This window comes from Phyllobates terribilis, unplaced genomic scaffold (genome assembly GCF_046119375.1).
Source record: "Phyllobates terribilis strain yellow unplaced genomic scaffold, ASM4611937v1 Scaffold_8__6_contigs__length_399053987, whole genome shotgun sequence".
In the NCBI taxonomy this organism is placed as follows: Eukaryota; Metazoa; Chordata; class Amphibia; order Anura; family Dendrobatidae; genus Phyllobates; species Phyllobates terribilis.
The window spans coordinates 156,348,309-156,372,903 of NW_027362768.1; the positions used below are offsets into that span (position 1 = coordinate 156,348,309).

At 45.1% G+C, this 24,595-nt stretch overlaps 1 protein-coding gene across 2 annotated transcripts in view; it reads left to right on the forward strand.

The window, feature by feature from the left end:
• Positions 1–24,595, forward strand: part of COL24A1 (collagen type XXIV alpha 1 chain) — a 322,172-nt gene that overhangs the window by 172,131 nt on the left and 125,446 nt on the right. For both annotated transcript variants that reach the window (XM_073643550.1, XM_073643551.1), the window contains exons 13-19: positions 4,095–4,148; positions 5,365–5,409; positions 11,225–11,278; positions 11,376–11,420; positions 11,658–11,711; positions 19,961–20,014; positions 22,168–22,221. In XM_073643550.1, the coding sequence (XP_073499651.1) occupies positions 4,095–4,148; positions 5,365–5,409; positions 11,225–11,278; positions 11,376–11,420; positions 11,658–11,711; positions 19,961–20,014; positions 22,168–22,221 (360 nt within the window). The remainder of the gene's footprint in view (positions 1–4,094; positions 4,149–5,364; positions 5,410–11,224; positions 11,279–11,375; positions 11,421–11,657; positions 11,712–19,960; positions 20,015–22,167; positions 22,222–24,595) is intronic.

The following is a 24,595-nucleotide window of genomic DNA, read 5'->3' on the forward strand; positions in this document are numbered from 1 at the left end:
TAAGACTTTCTGCTATTTATGCCTTCTATAGCGATAGACTAGTTCTATGGTTCTCCGTGCCATCGTTGTCATTCATGGTGAAGAAGGTCTTAAAGGGGCTGTCCAGAATCTATGTTTACACAGGTCCAGCAGATGAAGATTTGCATTGTATTAAGAGACCAGCATTGTGGATGAGATTTCACAAATTCTCAGCCACTCGCTGGAGTGAGAGCTCAGCGTAGACTGACCGGAGTGGAGGATTTGACATCCGAAGTACGATGATTTATGTTGTGGATTTTCACAGCATCTAAAGCAAATCCATCTACAAAAATTACTAAAGAGCACATCATTAACATGAGTGCGACTACTAATCACTGGCCATGGACGACACATGACTGCTGCAGCCAGTGGTAGGCTGCAGTGGTCATGAGGAGAATGGCATAGCAAACAAGGCAAAAATCCAGCTCTACAGTTTGCAGAATTTTTTTTTTTTTCCATAGAGATCCAGGGGTAAAATTCAGACATCAAATGTCATGTACAAAATCCAAAACAATAATGCTGATCTACTCGTTTCCGATGAGAACCATCCTTAATCATGCCAATGGCATACATGTGTCATTTCTACAGGATCAGTGGGGACCACCAGAGAGGCGGCTTAGAACAGACTTTTTTTTTACTTCCTGTCTTTTTTAAAATCCCACACAATCCCTTTAAACTGGTTGTTGAGATATATACTAATAGAACTTTTTTTTTTCAGTGTTGTCATTATGGATGGGGAAATGATGTAACGTGGCCAAAAAAATAATTCACCACGGCTTATCTGTCATCTTTTCCCCCCTGAAAATAATTGCCAAAAATCCAAGATCAATTCTTAACTTTAGTTTTTCTATACCCGGACTATAATTCTTTATTACAAATATCAAAAAGACGGACCGTTACTTACAAACAGAAAGACAAATATGAACAGATGCAAGCTAAGAGAGCCACTCTATATGTAACTAACCAATTAAAACTGCACTCTGAAATACTATAGTATGTAAACATGGAATATATGAAACTGGAATTGCATTACTGCTGTAGAAAATAAGTTAAAAAATTAAGGTACTTAGCACATAAATTGGCCAATTCATGTGAGCCCAACGGCCAGCGACACGGCGTACCCCTTTGTTGGGACCCTGACCTAACATGATAACTCTCCAGGGTTAAAAGTCTACAATTATAGGGGCAGATAAGGTCAAGCCCTATTTAAAACTGCCATAGGCTGATGGGTCTCAACAAAAGGGTACGCCTTGTCGTTGGCCGTTGGGCTCACATGTATTTGCCAATTTATACGGTAAGTATCCTCATTTTGAAACTTATTTTCTGCAGCAGTAATGCAATTCCAATTTCACAAATTCAATGTTACATACTATAGTGTTTCAGAGTGCAGCTTTAATTTGTTAGTATAATTCTTTATTTGCCTAATAGAGGTGCTGTAATGAAAAACAAATGTAAATCTGAACGCTGAGCAATGCTGATATTACTTTTTCTTAATAATTCATCTTTTTTCACATCTTACAGCAATAATTCAGGTCTAATGCGAACACAGCAATTCTGCTGTCCTCAACTAATCACCCCGATTATGCACATCTGACAAACTGAGCTCCACTGTATATTTGTATGGCGGCAACAGCTGTTCACAGGCTGCACATTACATTCAGCCCTATCAAAGCAAATCCAGTGATGTAATCTCCAATGTGCAGCCCAGAGGCAGGAAGCAAATGAATGCAACATGCATACTGCAGATGACGCGCGCCGTGCATTCAGTCCTGAGAGTTTCTGCTCATGGCCATACACATTTCTTTTGCCAAATTACTTCGATTTCCCCAATACTGGGCAAAATCTATTAGTGCTGCCAGTTAGATTTTTAATTATCCAATTATTTTGTTTCACATGGAGATAAGCAGCTTCAGATGTGTCTGGCAGCCACTTATCTTACCCGCTCTAATGGGCTAATAGCTTTAAGCTGGACGACGTCTACGGAAAGCTTTAAATTAAATTTCCATATGGCCAAAAGTATAAAGTGCATAAAGCATTGGGCTGACAATGTGTACGCTTGACTAGAGAATAGCAAACCCGAACTTAAACGTTCAGATCTCGTACCGGACAGTTAGTACCCAGAGATAAACATTGAACACGGACTTCTCCCGGAACTTCGTTGCAATGTTCGGAGTTCCGGGAAAAGTCCGTGAGGAGAGAGAGAAAATTTTCCAGCTCAAAAGTTCGGGTCATCATTGTTTTCAATGGGGTTCGGGTCGGGTACAATTCTGGTACTCGAACCGAACTTTGGAATAAAGTTCAGGTCAGGCACCAGAACCCGAACCTCCACAAGTCCGCTCATCCCTATACTTGCCTGATCGAAAGATCTTAATTGTGTGAAAATCGCAATCTGAAAAAAATCTTCAGTTATTCCATACAGGAAAAGAAGTCACAATTGATCTCGTATTTACTACCAGTAGTATAAACAGTTTATAAAAAAATGTCATCTATTTTCTTAGCACCCTTTTTACACAATTTTTTTTCTTTGAGAGGCCATGTTCCCACATAGTGAAAAATCATGTTTTCCTCAAGTTTTCTATAGCTGTCCGCATGACAAATATACATTACTATTCCACAAAGCTATTGCATTATTTTGTTGCATTTTTTTTATGTGTTTTTTCTTTAATCCTTTTTTTGTGTACAGCATTTTTACCAATTATAGCAATTTGTCAAATATTACCTAGGTTGAAAAAAGACCTAGGGCCATCAAGTTTACATTCTCCACCAATTATTCATCGTGGGAGCATAGCCTTAATGCACAGTGGGCATGAGTTTGCAGAAATTACATCCACTTTGCTTGAATTGTAAAAAAAAACAGCAGATTTTCCACACAAGAAAACACATTAGAAATTCAGCTGCATTTTTGCAACGTGGGAATTTGGCCTAACGCTTTAAACAAAAGGTTTCGCTTGCATTTTTCTAGTCCTCAAAGGAAGCCTATGGCAAAAAACATGCCTAAAGCATGGTGTGCACAAATCCAGCTTAAATACACCCCGCAAAAACAAGCAAGCAAACAAAAACGCTTCATCTGTGGAGGGTTTCATAAAGCACTATAGAATTTAAATTGACATCAGGCCACATAAAAGAATACCAGTCAAGAACAAGCTAGGAAAAGGAAGCCTATGGCAAAAATCCATGCCTAAACATGGTGTGCAAAAATGAAACCTAAAAATACTCCACAACACCCCCAAAAAAAACAAAAACAAAGAAAAACACTTTGTTGTAGAGGTTTTCATAAACGACTAAAGACTTTAAATTGTCATCTGGCCATATAAAAGAACACAGTTAAGAACAAGCTAGGCAAGAGAAGCCTATGGCAAAAAAACATGCCTGAAGCATGGTGTGCACAAATTAAACTTAAAAGCGCCCAAAACACCCCCCAAAAACAAAAACGCTTTGTCTGTAGAGGTTTTCATAAATGACTAAGGACTTTATATTGACATTTGGCCACATAAAAGAACATAGTCAAGAACAAGCTAGGCAAAGGAAGCCTATGGCAAAAAACATGCCTAAAGCATGGTGTGCACAAATGCAACTTTAAAGCGCCCCACAACACCCCCCAAAAAACAAAAACAAAGAAAAACGCTTTGTCTTTAGAAGTTTTCATAAACGACTAAAGACTTTGGCCATATAAAAGAACATAGTCAAGAACAAGGAAGACAAAGGAAGCCTAAAACATTACGTATGAAACTTTTTTTTCACTTAGAGTGCTGAGTATCTTTCTGACTTTGTAAAAGCGCCATGATTATTATGCATTTTTTTTAAAGCATTTTAATATTGTGGTTTTTTTTTATAAAGACATGCATTTTTTTCATGATTGTTTTTCCTATAGAGAAAACCTGTGAAAAATGCATTGAAAACAACAACATAACTAGAGCATACTGTGTTGAAAGAGGAAAAAAAAAGGACAAAAAATGTGAAAAAACTGCACCAATCACACATTGCTCGCGTTACATTTTCTTAACACTTTGTCTGTACTGGGCTTGTCTTTGTTTCAGCATACATTTTTAGTAAGTTTTGGTTTTTTTTTGCAACAGGGTCTCCTCGGAGATGTTGGTGATAGGGGTCCTCACGGTCCAGATGGAAGTCCAGTAAGTTAATGACTGGTTAAATAACGTTGTACACAATCATCATCTACAATGATAAAGTCAAAGCATGTGTGCAAAACTGTTTTTTACAACTATGTATCCAGAGGCAAAGTGACCATATTACACTGAAATCCAATGCAAAAAGATGAAAATACACAATGATTTATCACGTCAGCACGACGGTGGTCCCATTACAGACCTGTCTCGTCATCATAAACCAGCACAGTTATTGGCGTCCCATAAATCATCCATGCTGTTTCCTTCTAACACAATATGGTTCACTTTAACGTCATATTTTCCTGCAGATTTTAAGCCGTAAGGTACATGTTCTTCCCAATCGGTAACCGCGCAGTAATCAGAGAAATGGAATATAGGCTCGCTCATCAAAAGCAGCTTTACTTGTGATCATCCTAATGTAATCCTTATTTGCATTGATGGCGTTGCGTGCTTATTATCAGGAGCCCTTCTGCTTATGAACATATCGTAGACGTTACAGATGGGATTTTTTGCAGGTTGCGCATTTTGTTATTTTACTGGCAATTGGAAAATTAACTTTTTATTTTCTTCGGATGTTTATTTTGGTCTGCGGCATCCATATGTGTTTTCCAATATATTATACGGGGTCGTATTGTGTAAAAATAACAATATATTTGTGCTCCTTGACTCACATAACCATCTAAACGTTATAATGAGTGGGGAAGCACGACGGGATTGATTTAAATATTTTCTAATGAACTTTTAGAAATATTTGTAGAAAATATACATTTACTTAGCCTGGCCATAATTCACCAAAATGTTTGGGTCTTTTGGTTTGCTACACATCTAAGCTAAACAGAACAATAAAATCATAAAAAGTAAAAATTAAGTTAATTTTATAAAGTTCTTTTATAAAACTTGAGGATGGTTTGCTACACATCTCCTAGGCAAAACAGCACAATAAAACCATAAAAAGTAAATATAAAATTAATTTTTAAAGTTTTTAATTATAGGCAGGGCTCAGTCAGACCGCCATATAAATAATACCAAGATCGGACTGGCCGGCGGCTCTCCCGACCCGAGCATAACAGGTTCATATATTTCTATGCAGTTGTCACACTTGGCTCGGGAGAGCCACCGGCCAGTCCGTGCAGAGAGGTCCGATCACGGTCTGATTTATCCGGCCGTCTGACTGCGCCCTTAATCTGGATGATCGCTCTGATTATCTCACGCTATTTTACAGGGAACACTTGGCAGTGCGGGACCGGCTGGCTTTCCAGGCTTGAGAGTAAGTATAATAGCTTTTTGCAACTTAATAGTATTTTATTATGTAAATAAATAAATGTTGCAGAATCTGTTTCTTAAAGAGGTTGTGTCAACTTTTTAAAGGGAACCTTTCAGCAGGTTTTCAGACCCCAAACTAATGTCATCAATATAAAGTTCATACAATGTTGATTGTGTCTTTATCTTTGTTTTATAAGTCCATGTCTCCTTTTTATAGAAATAATTGGCAAATTATTTTCCAAATGATTCGCAAGTGACCAGGGGCTTAGCCCTACACTTACAGCTCTCCAGCCTCTGTCACTCTTTTCTCACCACGTCGGTCTTCTCTATGACCTGCTTTCTCACCTGAGATCTTGCAAAAGCGCCTTAATTCCTGGGAAGATCTGGTCATGATCTTCCATCCTGTGTCACCACAAACGATAAACTAACACCAAGTACGGTGCACTCATAAGATGCCTTGTTCTAGCAGGACTGTTTTCCATCAAGGAACTTCAGTTGATGCTTAATTAAAAGTAATTATATCACTTCTTGTGTGCCCCATTGAAGGTAATAATGCCCTGAGTGCAACAAACACAATAAAAACTATCTGTCATGACACAGCTGTCGAAAGGTCAGAGACCAGGGGCACCTACCCTGTCCCTAACACTAGGGGACGCCCTAGCTCGCCCTACTCCCCGGGATACTTCTAAAGGTGAAGATGCCGGGGCCTCCGCCATCACCCTACCTCCTGAATAAGCTCTCCGTCTGTTCACCTTCCCTACCCGGGGAAGAGGGGCGCTACTGTGCACCATAGTACTACTTACCTACCCGACAAACAGGGCAACACAGACAAGGATAAACAGAAAAACTCCGGGCACTCAAAATATTCACTCACATATAACCGAGGAATGCACCGCGGTGTGAAGGTAAGGGAATAAACTAAAGTAGAGATGGTTAAGGAATAAACACGCATGCAAACCAAACAACAGTCACTGATTACGTCTCCAACTCAGTGCAACACATGATCAATGTCCCACTCATAAAGGAGCATTAGCAAACAATCAGGGGAGAGGGATTTTCCTAAACCAGAAAACCCCTTTAAATTATCCATATTATGAGATATATCCTACACGAAATCTGTTAGAAATCCCTCTAGAAAACCGACCTGACACCCTGTAGTATGCATCACATTGAGTTGTCGCGCACTTTCTCTGAAGCTTTGCAATGCTCATTGTTGGTGTCCCACCTGCTCCCTAAAGGATCTTTCACAAAATAACGTCTCTCTTCCTGTCTACAGCGATTCTTACCAGTTGGCATTTCGCCTTTTTTCGTTTGTTGGACAATTGACACAAATCAGCCCGGAACATTTTGGTTTTAGACAAAAGAGCGTTACCGAGCTGCCAACACTAAGCCGCTATCCCAGCTGTAGATCTTAAGAGCCCCGTGATTTATTGCTGAGCGTTAGCCGCAGTTCTCGGCTACTGAATCTGAACGGCTTGTGAAATAAATGCTCCATCTCCATACTGACCCCGCAAAGTGCCAAGAATCTCGTGCACAGGGGGGGGTGCTTGGAGTCACTCAGTAAAGGCTTTTATATAACACCAGGGGGATTCAGAGACCCTTTTTAGGGTATAAGTAAGTAGGAATGAAACATTCACATTTCATTAAGTTTACTATCTTTTTTTCTTCTTTCAATGGCGCTGTTTGGAAGCTGAGATCTCGGAGCGCCTGTCTTATTTCTCCTGTCATTGACCGGAATTGGTAAATCAGGAGCCCAATAATTCACAAAGAAAACAGCAGAATTCTGTTGAGGACACTATATACACCTCCCGGCCATCTTCATTTAAAGTAACTTTTATTAGTGGTTACTAGAGATAAGCAAATCCATTTAATGCAAATCGAACTTGTGTTGAATTTTTAGAAATTCGTTGACCCTCGAGAAAATTCTATCAATTTGCAATTCTCCTGCCGCTATTTTACACATTGCAGAAGATTGCATCAGCCAGAATAGGATCACACGGCTTTAGGCACGCTTCCCCATAATGCTTTGCAGCTATCACATCACATAATATCGCACAGCTAATCAGGAAGGACTGTCTTAGCCTGTATAAAAGCCTGAGGCAGGGAATGACGCAACCATTTTATTGCGAATCTGGATAGTAAGAGGACGTCACAGTTCACAATTTAACCATAGAGACTGGGAAAGAAAGCCATGAAACAATGAAAAAACTGTACAAATAGTGTGTGATGGCACAGCAGTGAAGAAGTCAATAGGGCCATACACATTTTTCTGGGCAGCTGGAGGCTTTGGAGTACTTTCAATTTGTGGAAAAATCTATTTAAGAATCGGACACTTCAAGAATTTAGAGAATTAAAATTTTAAAAGACTTACTCATCTTTACTATGTACATTTACAGCAATCCCCAAAAAAATTAAAGTGATTGTCCACTTTCTCTTTATTTTAAACAGATGTGTTTTGGGGCATGATTTTGTGGCACTTGTTAATATATAAGTATGGCAGGTTCTCCTGCTTTTTAGCGAACATTTCTGACAGATTGCACAGTCCTCCTGTCCTCAGCATGACCACTAATGGAGGAACATGTGACCAGACTCCTCCAATGGGAAAACAAAGGACATGGGAACCTTTTTTATGAATTGGAGGAGACTTATGGTCACATACCCCTCCACCAAGAAACCATATTGAGGACAGGAGAACAGTGCAGTCTTGAGGATGGTGGCACTAACAAGGGCAAGAGGAGAAGCTGTAATAATTAATTATACATTGGTAAGTACCACAAAATAATGTCTCCAACATCATTGTTAAAATAAAGTGGACAATCCCTCTAAGTCCACTCTGCTCGGTTTTCTCTGCTTTGCTTCTGTGCTAATCATCCTCATCATTCTGGAATATATAGAGCAGAGGTCCACAAACTTTTATTGCTAGCCACTCACACTCGGTATCAAGAAGGAAAGTTTAGGTGACACATGGCTCTTACCTGAGTATTACTTACAAATGATCAGTGCTGAAACTTAAAGCTTCTGGGAATTACTGTTGAAATCTGTAAGGGGGTCTGGACTTTACTCTGTATTATTTTTAATTCTGGTGCCTTCATATGGGGCAGAGGGACCTAGGTCACCCCTGGAACCGCGGCCATTTGCAACTCCTACCCCTATAGAGAAACATTTACTGTGACAAATGTAGATAAGATAGATTTCTTCAATGGCAGACATAGCAGAGAATTACCTGTGGTTTTACTAGTACAATAGTCCATCACCCCCTAATGGATGATTTCAGATTACACCAAAATCATTGCGAAATCAGAATCTCTTGCGCTTTCTTCAACCCCATTTACAAGCATATGAAATTTTTCCCACTGATTTTTAAAGTCACAGCAGAAAATAATCTGGCAGAGCGGATACAGAAAGGATAAGCCCTATGCGGATTCGCTGCAAGTGTGGTGGATCTGCACAGGGTCATCCACTTATATGCAAAACTACAGTTATTGATTTTTCTGGTGCCACAAGAAAACTCTTTGACTTTTTAAAATATCACATAGGTTTCCATCTCAGACATAGGAATAAATGCTGCAGGCAACAGCTGCAGTGGAGTAATGAGGAGGCTCAGCAGCGCCACCTATTGACTGATCAGTACCATAACCAGCTTCATGTTTCATATGTATTAGGCCTCATTCAGACAGCTGTTTCTCACATACTTGTTCAATTCATGCTTTTTGCAGAGAGAACATGTACCCATTATAATCTGTGGTGCTGTTCACATGTCCTCGTTTTCTTACGGACCATGTCGATGCCATCCATGTACAGTCTTGTGTGTTATTTTTTACTTTGTACAGGGTATAAGAAAATCACTGATAATAAAAGGTAAAACTGACACTGATAAAGCTTTGATTCAAATTATTGATGAAAATAGGTCCCTTTTTCCAGGTGTAGACTTTTGAAGGAGGTCTTACAGAGAGATCTACTTGATGAGTCTGATGTACTTACTTTTAAAATCCATGTCAGAATGACTGTATAATCCTGATATTAAGATAAGCATTTTATGAGTCCAGACACAGAATGAAATAATGTACCTGAGAGTGTACAGTATTCAGTCTCTGGTCTCTGCCCACCCAGCCTGAGTGACAGCTGCAGCTGGTACTGAGCAGTGAGATTTCAGCAGCTCGAAGGAGGGACACTGAGGAGCTGTCAATAGGCCTTGGTGGGTGGAGATTGAGCAGCAGGGAGGGGAGACACTGAGGAGTTGTCAGTCAGCCTTGGTGGGTAGAAATTGAGCAGCAGGGAGGGGGGACCCTGAGGAGCTGTCAATCAGCCTTGGTGGGTAGAAATTGAGCAGCAGGGAGGGGGACCCTGAGGAGCTGTCAATCAGCCTTGGTGGGTAGAAATTGAGCAGCAGGGAGGGGGGACCCTGAGGAGCTGTCAATCAGCCTTGATGGATGGAGATTGAGCAGCAGGGAGGGGGACCCTGAGGAGCTGTCAATCAGCCTTGGTGGGTAGAAATTGAGCAGCAGGGAGGGGGGACACTTAGGAGCTGTCAATTGGGCTTGATGAGTGGAAATTCATCAGCAGAGAAGGAGGGACACTGTGGAGCTGTCAATCATCCTTGGTGGGTGGAGATTCAGCAGCAGGGAGGAGGGACACTCGAGCTGTCATTCAAGCTTGGTGGGTGGAAATTGAGCAGCAGGGAGGAGGGACATTGAGGAGCTGTCATTCAGGCTTGATGGGTGGTAATTCAGCAGCAGGTAGGAGGGGCTATCAGGTTGTGTTAGTCGAAATTCAGCAGCAGGGAGGAGGGACACTGTGGGGCTGTCAATCAGGCTAGGTGGGTGGAGATTAAGTTTAAACTTCCAAAAAAGCATTATACAGCCATTCTGACATGGATTTTCAAAGTAAATATACCAGTGTCATCATGCCTAAGAGATCTATTTAATAATATATGCAGTTTGCATTGCGAAATCTGGTGGCAGATAACTTATATAATTTGTCATTATGCCATACAGTAAAAAAATGTGACTTAGTCACTTAGATTACTGGATGCGGCATTTATGATGCTGAGCAGAGCTCTAAATGCTGAGCCATGTATAACGCCACCCAAACCACTGATTGGCAACTTCCTGTGTACACTGTATAGTCACTGAAAGCTGCTAATCAGTGCTGGGGGCGGGGTTGGACTAGGAGGCACGAGACGCCTAGTCCTGTAGTTATCATCTTCTGCTGATAAAACACTGATTGCATTGAAACAGCAAAATACAGCGCAGGAAGTGATACATCACTGGAATCAGGGTCTCTGCCCCTACATCATGCTGGTCTCAGATTACATAGCAAAACCTGCTGACAGATTCCCTTTAAGCCAAATTGTTGCCTTGGTATTTACTAAAGTACTGATATAAAACATATTCAGAATATATTTTAATGATGCTTTGTGGTTTCTGGAGTGGTTTAAAAGTCGTGTGACTACTTGTCAGATTTGGAAACTTTTTGGTCTCCTGTCCTGGACCGACCTCAACTACTTTAGTCTCAGTTTATGGGACCTGACTAGTTTCATGTTTGGAGAACTGAGAACCTGGTAAACTATAACCTGACATTTTTTAAGTTACTGAAGTGGCAAAGAAAATATAATAAAAGTATATTAGGAAATTATTTTAAGGGATTCTCCATAAATGTTGGCAAAGTCACTCCAAAAAATGTAATCTCATCAAACTACAAAGATCTGGACATGAGATGGAATCACCCAAAATTGCTACAAAACCTTTAATGTCTCCAGCAATATATTTAGCATCGAATAACCCATAATATTATTAATTGTAGAGTTTTTTGCATTGTAGGGAGAAGTGGGGCCAGTGGGACCATCCGGGCCGCCCGGGATTCCTGGTCCTCAGGTATTCTGGAAACCATCCATTCTGGATCACATTTTAGCCCATGTGACCATAAGAACTAAAAGCTATATATCTCTTTTTTTTTTTCTTTCAATTTTAGGGCCCTCCAGGAATTATGGGGCAACCTGGACTGAAAGGTGATAAGGTGATCTAAATATTTCTATTATCAGTGTGAATATTATCACATAGAAAATCCGCACTTGTAAAGTTTACTCAAGTTTGTTGACAGTATAATTGACTACAAAGTTTGCCGGCTTGGCAGAAATTCGGAATTTTAATTCTTTTTAATTCCTGAGAATTTATACAGCTGTTGCTGCCAGCGAACCTTGCACATTTCTCTGCGTCATTGTTATTATATGACTTATCGCAATATATTATTTAGGGTGAAGTCGGATTCTCAGGGGAACCTGGCGAGCCGGGCTATCAGGGAGATAAGGTATGTTCCACGCCACTTGTATAGGAATATCATGTTTATTCCCACACATTAATGAACATGTGATCCCAGGAGGCTGGTATCTAATGCAGATACTTTGTCCAACTTGGCCATAAATCCACAACCCAATGTACTGAGACTGATCTGTACGGTTCACAAAAACATCATTGATACAAACACATTTTTCCCAAGTAGAGTCCTTCAGCTGATTATTACCATTTGTTCAAACATAACCCAATATAAATTAGTTTTTTTGCATTTGCTGCGAAAAATGCAGAAACACACTTGACACAGAAAGTAATAAAAAATATTTTGGAGAATGTCTAAGGTGGTCTTGTCACTTGCCATAAATATGTATTCTTGTACCAGGTGTAAATGCCGCCTATCTCCTCGTGTTTTTCTCTTATTCCTCGGCCTCTCCGTTCCTGAGATATGACCCTGTCTAAATATGTAATTTTTTAAAACCTGGTTGAAAAGTCGCTCTTCTCCTGAATCTGGCGTTGTTTTTCTTTTGTTCCTGCGCCTCTCCGTTCCGGAGATATGGCCCTTTTCTTCCCTGTATATAAATCTAGTCTTTTTAGCCAAGAAGGCATGGTCTTGAACTTTTCTCTGTGGGCGTCGTCATGAGGGTTAATGCCCCTTTGGCTAAAAAGACTAGATTTATATACAGGGAAGAAAAGGGCTATATCTCTGGAACGGAGAGGCGCAGGAACAAAAGAAAAACAACGCCAGATTCAGGAGAAGAGCGGCTTTTCAACCAAGTTTAAAAAAATTACATATTTATTGTAAGTGAAAGGTTCTCTTTAAGGCATAAGCAGGAGATATGTTATGTCTCCTATAACCAATTACGAATCAGGGCTCCCAAGAAACAGGAGATGAGTTCCCCACAAGACAACAGACGTAAGCTGTAACGGGTCTGGGAGGCGGAACCTCTGAGCTACTATACAAGGGGGCGGTCCTTGTAAGGGAGCGGGTGGCGACCAGGGAAGACGGGCAGGAAGTCACAGCAGGTGACTGGGACAGTCTCTGAGTGAACGGGCTGGAGGTCACGGCAAGTGACCGGGGCAGTCTCTGGATGAACGGGCAGATGGTCACGGCAAGTGACCGGGGCAGTCTCTGAATGAACGGGCAGATGGTCATGGCAAGTGACCGGGGCAGTCTCTGAATGAACGGGCAGATGGTCACGGCAAGTGACCGGGGCAGTCTCTGAAAGAACGGGCAGATGGTCACGGCAAGTGACCGGGGCAGTCTCTGGGTAAAGGGTTGGTACGACCTGTGGCGGCTGATGATAGACGTGAGCTCCCAGGTGAGCAGGCGAGAGTCTCTGGATGAACGGGTGGTCACAGCATGTGACGGCGGAGCCTCCAGGAAGACCAACAGACAGGCGGCAGATGAGCGCTCCTAGGTGAGCGGGCAGAAGTCTCTGGATAGGCGGGTGGTCACAGCACGTGACGGCAGAGCCTCCAGGTAGGCTAGCAGACAGGCAGCAGATGAGCGCTCCCAGGTGAGCGGGCAGGAGTCACTGGACAGGCAGGTGGTCACAGCACGTGACGGCGGAGCCTCCAGGTAGGCTAGCAGGCAGGTAGCAGATGTGTGCTCCCAGGTGAGCAGGCAAGCTGGTCCATAGACAGACTGACAGGAGTTGGAAGGCAGACCGTCGGACCTCAGGCAAGCAGGCAGGTGGCTGAAGTGCGCTCCCAGGTGAGCGGACAGGCTGGTCCTTAGACAGACTGACAGGAGTAGTAAGGCAGACTGTCGGACCTCAGACTAGCAGGCAGGTAACAGATAATCAGGCAGGAATAAGACAGCAAGCTGGCAGGAATCTGGCAGGTATCTGGCAGGTAACTGGCAACGGGACCTGAGGGCTGAAGCAGAGTAGTGAACAGTGCAACAACATTGCTCGGGCACCTCCATTTTGGAGGAGGTGCCTTATATATGGTGAAGTCCTCCGGCCATTGGCCGGGGACTCCTTAGGACGGCGCGCGCGGCCCCTTTAAGAGGGAGGGAGAGCGCGCGCGCGCGCCCTAAGCACAGTGGCCGGGAAGGAGCGCGCGCTGCCAGCAGAGCGGGAGGAGGACGCCGGGCACGGAGCAGAGAGGTGAGGGGAACAGCGTCCCTGCCTAGCAGAGGGCAGGGACGCCGGTGCTACAGTACCCCCCCCTTTAGGCCCCCCCTTTTTTAGGCCAGACAGAAATTTAGCTAGGATAAGAGGGGCATGGATGTTCTCCCGGGGCTCCCACGTTCTCTCCTCAGGACCAAACCCCTTCCAATCTACTAGAAAAAAGGTCTTTCCTCTTACCCTTTTGGTGGCAAGAATGTTCTCTACCTCAAACTCGTCCTCAGCAGAAACCGGAGCAGGAGGCGTACCTGTAGACTTGGAAAAAGAGTTAAGTACCACAGGTTTGAGGAGAGATACATGGAAGGAGTTAGGGATCCGTAAGTTGGCCGGGAGTTTCAATTTATAGGCCACCGGGTTGATCTGACTGATGACCTCCAGAGGACCGATGAACCGAGGCCCTAACTTGTAAGAAGGTATCTTGAGTCGGACATATTTAGATGAGAGCCAGACTTTATCTCCAGGACGAAATTGTGGAGGATCCAGGCGTTTTTTGTCAGCGTGTCTTTTCATCCGTTCGAACGACTGAAGGAGTGCGGATCGGGTACTCTCCCAAATGGAGGAAAATTTGCTAACGAGAGATTCCGCAGCCGGGTTGTCCACAGAGGTGGAGACAGGAAAAGGAATCCGAGGATGCTGACCGAAGACTACAAAAAACGGGGATTTGGAGGAGGATTCGCTCTCGTGATTGTTATAAGAGAACTCGGCCCATGGTAGGAGATCCACCCAGTCTGAATGATGGGCATTAACGAAGTGCCGGAGGTAACTGGTCAGGTTCTGATTGATCCGCTCCACTTGACCATTGGACTGTGGGTGGTAAGCGGAAGAGAAGTCCAGGGTGACGTCTAGCAGTTTACAAGTGGCTCTCCAGAAACGTGAGGTGAACTGTACCCCACGATCCGACACGATGTGGAGGGGCAGGCCATGAAGACGGAAGATGTGGCGGATAAAGTCTTTAGCCAGCTCGGGTGCAGACGGGAGGGCTGGCAGGGGAATAAAGTGAGCCATCTTGGAAAAGCGATCAGCGACCACCCAAATGACCGTACAACCGGAGGAGACGGGGAGATCAGTTATGAAGTCCATAGCAATATGCTGCCAGGGGGCAGCAGGCACAGGAAGCGGAAGGAGGCGACCGGCTGGCAGGTGTCTCGGGACTTTGTTGCGGGCGCAGGACACACAGGCAGAAACAAAGTCTATTACGTCCTTGTGCAGGGTAGGCCACCAGTAGTGCCGGGCAATAAGCTGGAGGGTCTTTTTCTGACCGGCGTGGCCAGCTAGTTTAGACGAATGGCCCCAGTGTAGGATCTTCTTCCGATCAGGTACTGAAACAAACGTCTTACCAGGAGGGAGACGATTTAGACTCACGGGAGCCACCTGCATTACTCTGGCGGGATCGATGATATGTTTAGGTTCTTCCTCGAGATCGGACACCAGAAAGGATCGGGACAAGGCGTCTGCTTTGACGTTTTGTCAGCCGGGCGAAAATGAAGAACAAAATCAAAGCGAGCAAAAAACAAGGACCACCGGGCTTGGCGCGGGTTAAGTCTCTGGGCATGCTGGAGATAAGCCAAGTTCTTGTGGTCAGTGTAAATTATTACCGGGTGAAGAGCCCCCTCGAGTAGGTAACGACACTCCTCCAACGCCAGCTTGATGGCCAATAACTCTCGGTCCCCTATGGAATAGTTGCGCTCAGAAGAGGAGAAGAGTTTGGAGAAGAAGCCACAAGTTACCATTCTCCCGGAAGATGATTTTTGAGTAAGTACCGCTCCGGCTCCAGAGGAGGAGGCGTCAACTTCCAGGAAGAACTGCTTGTTGCCGTCCGGGCGATGCAGCACCGGGGCGGAAGAGAAGGCCTGTTTTAGGGAAAGAAAGGCCTCCTCTGCTTCGGGCGGCCACTCTTTGGGATTAGTACCCTTACGGGTGAGCGCGGAAATTGGGGCAGTCCGGGAAGAGAAGTGTGGTATGAAGAGGCGGTAGTAGTTGGCGAAGCCCAGGAATTGCTGAATGGCCTTCAACCCCTCCGGTCGAGGCCATTTCTCGATGGCAGACAGTTTCTCTGGATCCATTCGTAGGCCGGTCTGAGAAATAATGTAGCCCAAAAACGGAAGCGAGGTCTGCTCAAAGAGGCACTTCTCGTATTTAGCGAAGAGGTGATTCTGCCTGAGCCTGAGCAGGACCTGACGAACGTCCCTCCGGTGAGTCTGGAGATCCGGAGAGAAGACCAAGATGTCGTCCAGGTACACCACTACGCAGGAGTAGAGAAGGTCCCGGAAGATGTCATTGACCAACTCTTGAAAGACGGCAGGAGCGTTACAGAGACCAAAGGGCATTACCAGATATTCATAGTGTCCGTCCCGGGTGTTGAATGCCGTCTTCCATTCATCCCCCTGACGGATACGAACCAGGTTGTACGCCCCACGGAGGTCCAGTTTGGTGAAGATTCTAGCCCCCCTCAGACGATCAAACAACTCCGGAATGAGCGGAAGGGGGTACTTATTCTTCACCGTGATCTGGTTAAGGCCTCTATAGTCTATACAGGGACGGAGAGAGCCGTCCTTCTTTTTGACGAAAAAGAAGCCTGCTCCCGCCGGGGAGGTAGATTTCCGGATGAATCCCCTGGCCAGATTTTCCTCAATATATTCGGACATCGACCGGGTCTCAGCAGCGGATAATGGATAAATACGCCCACGGGGAGGAGTAGTACCAGGTAACAGGTCGATAGGGCAGTCGTATGGTCTATGAGGGGGTAGTGTCTCTGCTTCCTTTTTATTAAAGACATCAGCATAAGACCAATAAGGAATCGGAAGTCCAGGTAGATTAGCTAGGGTAGGAGAAGGACGGACGGGATGGACGGCAACCAGACAGGTCTTATGGCAGTCCTGTCCCCAGCGAAGGACTTCTCCGGTCTGCCAGTCAAGCACGGGTGCATGTCTCTGGAGCCAAGGTAGGCCAAGCAAGAGGGCGTGGGAGAGTCCAGGCAGAACATGAAAGGAGATACTCTCAGAATGCAGCATTCCCACCTGCAGAGTAATGGATTCGGTGATGAGTTGGATGGGGCGTGGTAAGAGACCCCCATCCACGGCAGCAACAGACAAGGGTACAGCCAGAGGTTTGGTGGGATGCGGTATTTCTCTACCAGGGACTGTGAAATAAGATTCCCGGCTGCTCCAGAGTCAAGTTGGGCTAGTTCGAAATAACGGTTCTCCCCGCAGACGATTGAGACTGACAACAGCAGAGATGGAGAGGATTTATTCTTGTCTAGGTCGACCTCTCTGAGCGAACCTAGACACAGGCGTTTCCCGACCTCTCCGGGCAGGTACGGATCCGGTGCTCCTTACTGCCACAGTAGAAGCAGCTCCCCTCGGCACGGCGTAAGTCCTGACGGGTTTTGACCATCTTGGTCTGGTCGACCTGCATAGGCTCAGGAGAGTGTACCTGGGTAGAGACGGAGGGAGTGACGGGTTTCTGAAAAGTAGGAGCTAGACGTGGTAACCTCCTCTCACGGGTGACCTCTTTGGCACGCTCCTGGAACCGTAGGTCAATCCGGGTGGCAAGAGTTATTAGGTCATCGAGAGTGGTAGGGATGTCCCGACCGGCAAGTTCATCTTTAATACGGCCGGACAGACCCTCCCAGAAGACGGATACCAGAGCGTCGTTATCCCAGGCCAGCTCCGAGGCAAGGGTACGGAACCGTATGGCATATTGGCCCACGGTGAGACTTCCCTGACGGAGGCGTAGCAGTGATGATGCGGATGAGGTCTTCCGTCCGGGTTCGTCGAAGACTTTCCGGAAAGCCGTGAGAAAAGCAGGCAAGTTGGACACCAGGGGGTCTCCTCTCTCCCATAGAGGATTTAGCCAGGCCAGGGCCTCCCCGGTGAGATGGGACATGATGAATGCAATTTTGGCTCGGTCGGAGTTAAACTGGTGGGACAATAGTTCAAAATGCAGGGTGCACTGATTTATGAAGCCCCGAGCCTGGGCGGAGTCGCCTCCGAAGCGAGGAGGTGCAGAAAGCCGGGGTCCGGGGTAGGATACCATGGTATTAGTGGGCAGCGGAGCTGCCGGATTGCGAGACATGGCACTGGCGGAGGTTGCTGGTGGAGCAGTCAGAGTGTCCAGGCGAGTATTGACATTCCGCAGGTGACCCAGGATGGACTCCTGTTGGGACCTTTGACGGGACAGTTCATGACACAGGTCCGAGAGCGAGGGAGCGTGGGTGCCACCGGGTTCCATGGCCCGAGCAAACTGTAACGGGTCTGGGAGGCGGAACCTCTGAGCTACTATACAAGGGGGCGGTCCTTGTAAGGGAGCGGGTGGCGACCAGGGAAGACGGGCAGGAAGTCACAGCAGGTGACTGGGACAGTCTCTGAGTGAACGGGCTGGAGGTCACGGCAAGTGACCGGGGCAGTCTCTGGATGAACGGGCAGATGGTCACGGCAAGTGACCGGGGCAGTCTCTGAATGAACGGGCAGATGGTCACGGCAAGTGACCGGGGCAGTCTCTGAATGAACGGGCAGATGGTCACGGCAAGTGACCGGGGCAGTCTCTGAAAGAACGGGCAGATGGTCACGGCAAGTGACCGGGGCAGTCTCTGGGTAAAGGGTTGGTACGACCTGTGGCGGCTGATGATAGACGTGAGCTCCCAGGTGAGCAGGCGAGAGTCTCTGGATGAACGGGTGGTCACAGCATGTGACGGCGGAGCCTCCAGGAAGACCAACAGACAGGCGGCAGATGAGCGCTCCCAGGTGAGCGGGCAGAAGTCTCTGGACAGGCGGGTGGTCACAGCACGTGACGGCAGAGCCTCCAGGTAGGCTAGCAGACAGGCAGCAGATGAGCGCTCCCAGGTGAGCGGGCAGGAGTCACTGGACAGGCAGGTGGTCACAGCACGTGACGGCAGAGCCTCCAGGTAGGCTAGCAGGCAGGTAGCAGATGTGTGCTCCCAGGTGAGCAGGCAAGCTGGTCCATAGACAGACTGACAGGAGTTGGAAGGCAGACCGTCGGACCTCAGGCAAGCAGGCAGGTGGCTCAAGTGCGCTCCCAGGTGAGCGGACAGGCTGGTCCTTAGACAGACTGACAGGAGTAGTAAGGCAGACCGTCGGACCTCAGACTAGCAGGCAGGTAACAGATAATCAGGCAGGAATAAGACAGCAAGCTGGCAGGAATCTGGCAGGTATCTGGCAGGTAACTGGCAACGGGACCTGAGGGCTGAAGCAGAGTAGTGAACAGTGCAACAACATTGCTCGGGCACCTCCATTTTGGAGGAGGTGCCTTATATATGGTGAAGTCCTCCGGCCATTGGCCGGGGACTCCTTAGGACGGCGCGCGCGGCCCCTTTAAGAGGGAGGGAGAGCGCGCGCGCCCTAAGCACAGTGGCCGGGAAGGAGCGCGCGCTGCCAGCAGAGCGGGAGGAGGACGCCGGGCACGGAGCAGAGAGGTGAGGGGAACAGCGTCCCTGCCTAGCAGAGGGCAGGGACGCCGGTGCTACATAAGCATTACCTCTTACAGTAAGGATGGCAAAGTGACTTTAGCATCATAGATACTTAGCATGAGGATAGGCAAAGCCATAATCTATGGTGAAATGCTTTACGGTCTCCTACACCTAGCTTCCTCTAGGTAGAAATGTGAGCAGGAGTGGAAACTATTTCTAGAGCTTTTCCCATGTTAATAAGGTTGGGAATCATTGCCATAGAATATTTTGATGATGCTTTTGACTTTAAAAGGGTTGGCTTATGAAAAACATTTTTTACACATCCTTTTCATCTTCGGGACCCTTACCAAACACAAGAATGGAGGTCTCGAGCCTCGTATTTCTTCTCACTTCTGACAAAAAGAGTACTTGACTATCTTTGTGAATCCTATAGGCTTGTAGTCAAGTGGTAGACGGCATACGCGGCTCAAATGGGAAACACAGGATCCCCGTGATGACGTTCATCACCATTTTTTATCGCATTCTCTTTAATTGATTAAAAGAAAACAGCTTATTATATGATTGATTTATTTTTTTTATCTTACAATTTTCTGTGTTGATTTTGGATTATTTTTGCTTTTAGTTTTCTGGTTTCTTTGGTGTTTAAGTCTAATGATAATATTATATACATTATTATCTCTCAGTGACTCAGTCTTTTGATTTTGATAGGGTTCTCTGGGTTTGCTGGGACCTCCTGGATTAAAAGGGAAACAAGGACCCCCGGTATGTCAGCCTGTTTTGGTTTTCAAGTAAGATCAACAATAGAATGCTATTGAAATATGTTTATCATGAGTCTTGTATATGATAGTCGAGTGTGGGTGGAAAACAATCAGAAATCGCTTAGTAGGACCTGAGGTCGAAGATGCCACAGGTTTTGAAAGTTTGTAGAAGAGGCGGCATTTCAAAGCGGTTTTGGGGGCATTCCTGGGCTGAAAGGATGCTACGATTTGGGATTTAAATGTTAGTAGGTATGACCATGTAGCTTTTAAAAGGACAAAACAGAAAAAAATCTAGATTAATGCAGTCTGAAAAAATAAATGTGTACATGTTCCCTGCTAAAAATCAGAACATTGTAAGTGTGCATTTACAGTCACTGATAATCGGAAATGAGCTTTCCCAATAATGCTCTTCCCCAATTATCTGCTCAAAACGCTCATTCATCAGGTGAAATGATTTTTAAGCTTAAAAATTATCATTCTCGGCATCACATCACCCCATGTAGACAGAACATGTGCTGCCGAGAACAATGCTATTCAAAGTGCACAGAAAGACTGTATTAACGATCGTTCTGTGGGCATGGGAATTGCAGTCAGCCTGTCGTCACCAGCTATCAGATGACTGCCGATCAGATTACATGTAGCCAATCAGCAGTCACAAGTGACCAGTGTAAATGCACCCTAAGTCTGTTAATTTTTTTGTATTCTTATTCCATCAGTGCTGTATGTCAGTAGTATTCCTTGATGCATGTCTTCAACAGAAGCCTTCAATATATACTGCTGTATAGGCATACAGTGGCATATGTTGGCTATTGACTCCCCTGTATTTTCGCAATTGACTCCCATTGTAATGTTGGCAATTAATTTCCCTGTGTGGTCTACGCCATCTTATATAGAAGATTATACTTTATCATGCAATATTAAAGATCAGGACAATCCATCCTATAATTCCTATAGTAATCCACCTTCCCCCTTTATGGTAGTTACCAGGGCTTTAATGGATCTCACCATCCTCTCCAAGAAACATTTGATATGAGCAAGGCTGACTAACTGGTGGATGTAGACTGATCTACATAATGAAAAAAGAATGCTATATACATTTTAGTTATATACATGTCCTTTTGATCTTCAATGCAACAGTACACAGCTACTGTCACAACTACATATACAGTACATGTGTCTGCCCTCCATCTGCTGTACTGTTAGTCACCCGTGAAGTTTTATGTACATATAGTTGTTGCAAAGGTTATCTTGACCTGGCACAGGGATAACAGGACACGAAAAAATTATATTTAACACCAAAGTTGACATCAGTCAATAACTCGTGTGAAGGTAAACAGTCTAAATCTTCCTAAGTGAGATAAAGTCCTGTGACAAGTTATCAAGATGATGTTTTAAGTCATGATAACCCTTTCTATATCTGTGTGGTACAAAATAATTACTTTTTCTTCTATTGCCACTTTTGGGTACGTTCACACTTTCAGGATGGATTTGCCTAAGATAAAATCCACTGTGCGTTTTGCAAAAGGCTCCACGTCAGAAATCCAAGACTTATTTTTACTGATATACTGGTGGTTCCATGCTAAAGATTAGTCCTGATGTCATTCAGTGAGTTTAATCAATGCAGACTGCTCACAAAAAAAACCTAACATGCTCATTCTTCTCCAAAATTATTTTTTTCCCATGTCACAGACAACAAATGGTCTAGGTTTTTTTTTCTGCAACATTTGTAAAATTCACTTTTTTTTTTTTTAGGGCTTGGAGCTGTTTACAGTTCAAGCCAAAGTACGGTTCTTTCCTATAGGGCCAGTTGGAAAGGAGCTCTTGACCTGCCCCATCATTCATAAGCCACCATCCTGCCACAGGCCTGGAGAGGCCAGAGACCCACGTACCCACAGCAGCTTTTGCATCCAAAATTGCTTTTCATAAAAACATTTTTTTTATTAATAGAGGAGTATATCAACCACTCTAACAGCGAAAGGCTAGTACTAACATGCCTTTTTGCCAAAATGATTTTCGGCAGCACGTCTCTACTTGCGCTTATACAAACAATGAGATTTAACAAATATTATGAACAGAAAAACAATTAGAGTGAAGAAAGAAACAGCTTAAAATAACAAAGGATGTGAAGTTTTAACAATTTTTTTTTCTGTATTTAAGGGAAAAGTTGGAGATCGAGGACCACAGGGATTGCCGGGCCCCGCTGGACCAGAGGTAATAGCTGCCGTCATTCATATACAATAACAGCACACTAAATATGCAACCTCTGAATCATCACTCAAAGGGTTATTCCCAACAATAAAAGTTATCACCTCTCCAAAGCTAACATAATTTTCCGATAAGTGGGGGTCCGAATGCTGGGACCCCACCGATCCCGACAAGAGGGCTATGAAATTTCCTGTTAGCATGATATTCATTCTCTATGGGAGTGCCGAAAATGGAGCGGTGCCACTTATGCAGGCATTTCGGAGTCCATTTTCAGATCGGTGCAGTTGCCGAGCAGTCGGACCCTCACTGATTTGTCAGATATCCTTTCGATAGGTGATGAATTTTTAATCTGGGGCGTAACTCTTTAAGGGATACTAAACTAAATCAGTACTATATACACTGCTCAAAAAAATAAAGGGAACACTCAAATAACACATCCTAGATCTGAATGAATGAAATATTCTCATTGAATACTTTGTTCTGTACAAAGCTGAATGTGCTGACAACAAAATCACAAAAATGAGTCTCAGTATTGTGTGTGGCCTCCACGTGCCTGTATGACCTCACTACAACGCCTGGGCATGCTCCTGATGAGGTTGCGGATGGTCTCCTGTGGGATCTCTTCCCAGACCTGGACTAAAGCATCCGCCATCTCCTGGACAGTCTGTGGTGCAATGTGACGTTGGTGGATGGAGCGAGACATGATGTCCCAGATGTGCTCAATCGGATTCAGGTCTGGGGAATGGGCGGGTCAGTCCATAGCTTCAATGCCTTCATCTTGCAGGAACTGCTGACATACTCCAGCCACATGAGGTCTGGCATTGTCCTGTATTAGGAGGAAACCAGGGCCAACTGGACCGGCATATGGTCTCACAAGGGGTCTGAGGATCTCATCTCGGTACCTAATGGCAGTCAGGCTACCTCTGGCGAGCACATGGAGGGCTGTGCGGCCTTCCAAAGAAATGCCACCCCACACCATTACTGACCCTCTGCCAAACCGGTCATGCTGAAGGATGTTGCAGGCAGAAAATCGCTCTCCACGGCGTCTCCAGACTCTGTCACGTCTGACACATATGCTCAATGTGAACCTGCTTTCATCTGCGAAGAGCACAGGGCGCCAGTGGCGACTTTGCCAATCCTGGTGTTCTGTGGCAAATGCCAAGCGTCCTGCACGGTGTTGGGCTGTGAGCACAACCCCCATCTGTGGATGTCGGGCCCTCATACCTCCCTCATGGAGTCGGTTTCTAACCGTTTGTGCAGACACATGCACATTTGTGGCCTGCTGGAGGTCATTTTGCAGGGCTCTGGCAGTGCTCCTCCTGTTCCTCCTTGCACAAAGGTGGAGGTAGCAGTCCTGCTGCTGGGTTGTTGCCCTCCTATGGCCCCCTCCACGTCTCCTGGTGTACTGGCCTGTCTCCTGGTAGCGCCTCCAGCCTCTGGACACTACGCTGACAGACACAGCAAGCCTTCTTGCCACAGCTCGCATTGATGTGCCATCCTGGATGAGCTGCACTACCTGAGCAACTTCTGTGGGTTGTAGAGTCTGTCTCATGCTACCATGAGTGTGAAAGCACAAGCAACATTCAAAAGTGACCAAAACATCAGCCAGAAAGCATTGGTACTGAGATATGGTCTGTGGTCCCCACCTGCAGAACCACTCCTTTATTGAGGGTGTCTTGATAATTGCCAATAATTTCCATCTATTGTCTATTCCATTTGCACAACAGCATGTGAAATTGATTGTCAATCAGTGTTGCTTCCTAAGTGGACAGTTTGATTTCACAGAAGTTTGATTTACTTGGAGTTATATTCTGTTGTTTAAGTGTTCCCTTTATTTTTTTGAGCAGTGTATATGAGGCATATGTGATCATGGGGGAAAATTATATAATAAAAGCATTAAAGAGAAGCTGTTTGCTCTCCTGAGATGCTTGTATTCCATATTAAATAGGAAGCGTCACAGCTGGTATTGGGTGTGTACACAATCGAATACAGCAGCACTCTGTATATGCTAAGATGTATGCATAGATTGAATATATGAAAATTGAACTGCATTACTGTTATATAGAATATACTTGATTGGCACAAATTGGCCAGTTCATGAGAGCCCACTTGGGATCCCACTGCCTGCTGCCAGTCCTGAGCTTATGGCACTGCTGGATATCTTCCAACTTTGAAGGAAAGTAAGCATAATGTGTCTTTCATCTACTGCAGTACATATCCTTAGTCTACAATCTTTAACGTTGCCCATTTCTTGGTGCTTCTTCAAAAGAGTTGCACATCTTGAAACTCCAGTCTGCTTTGAAATCTTTGTCTGGGAGAAACCTTGCTGATGCAGTATAACTCCCTTGTGTCTTTTTTCTGTGATCAGTCTTGCCATGGT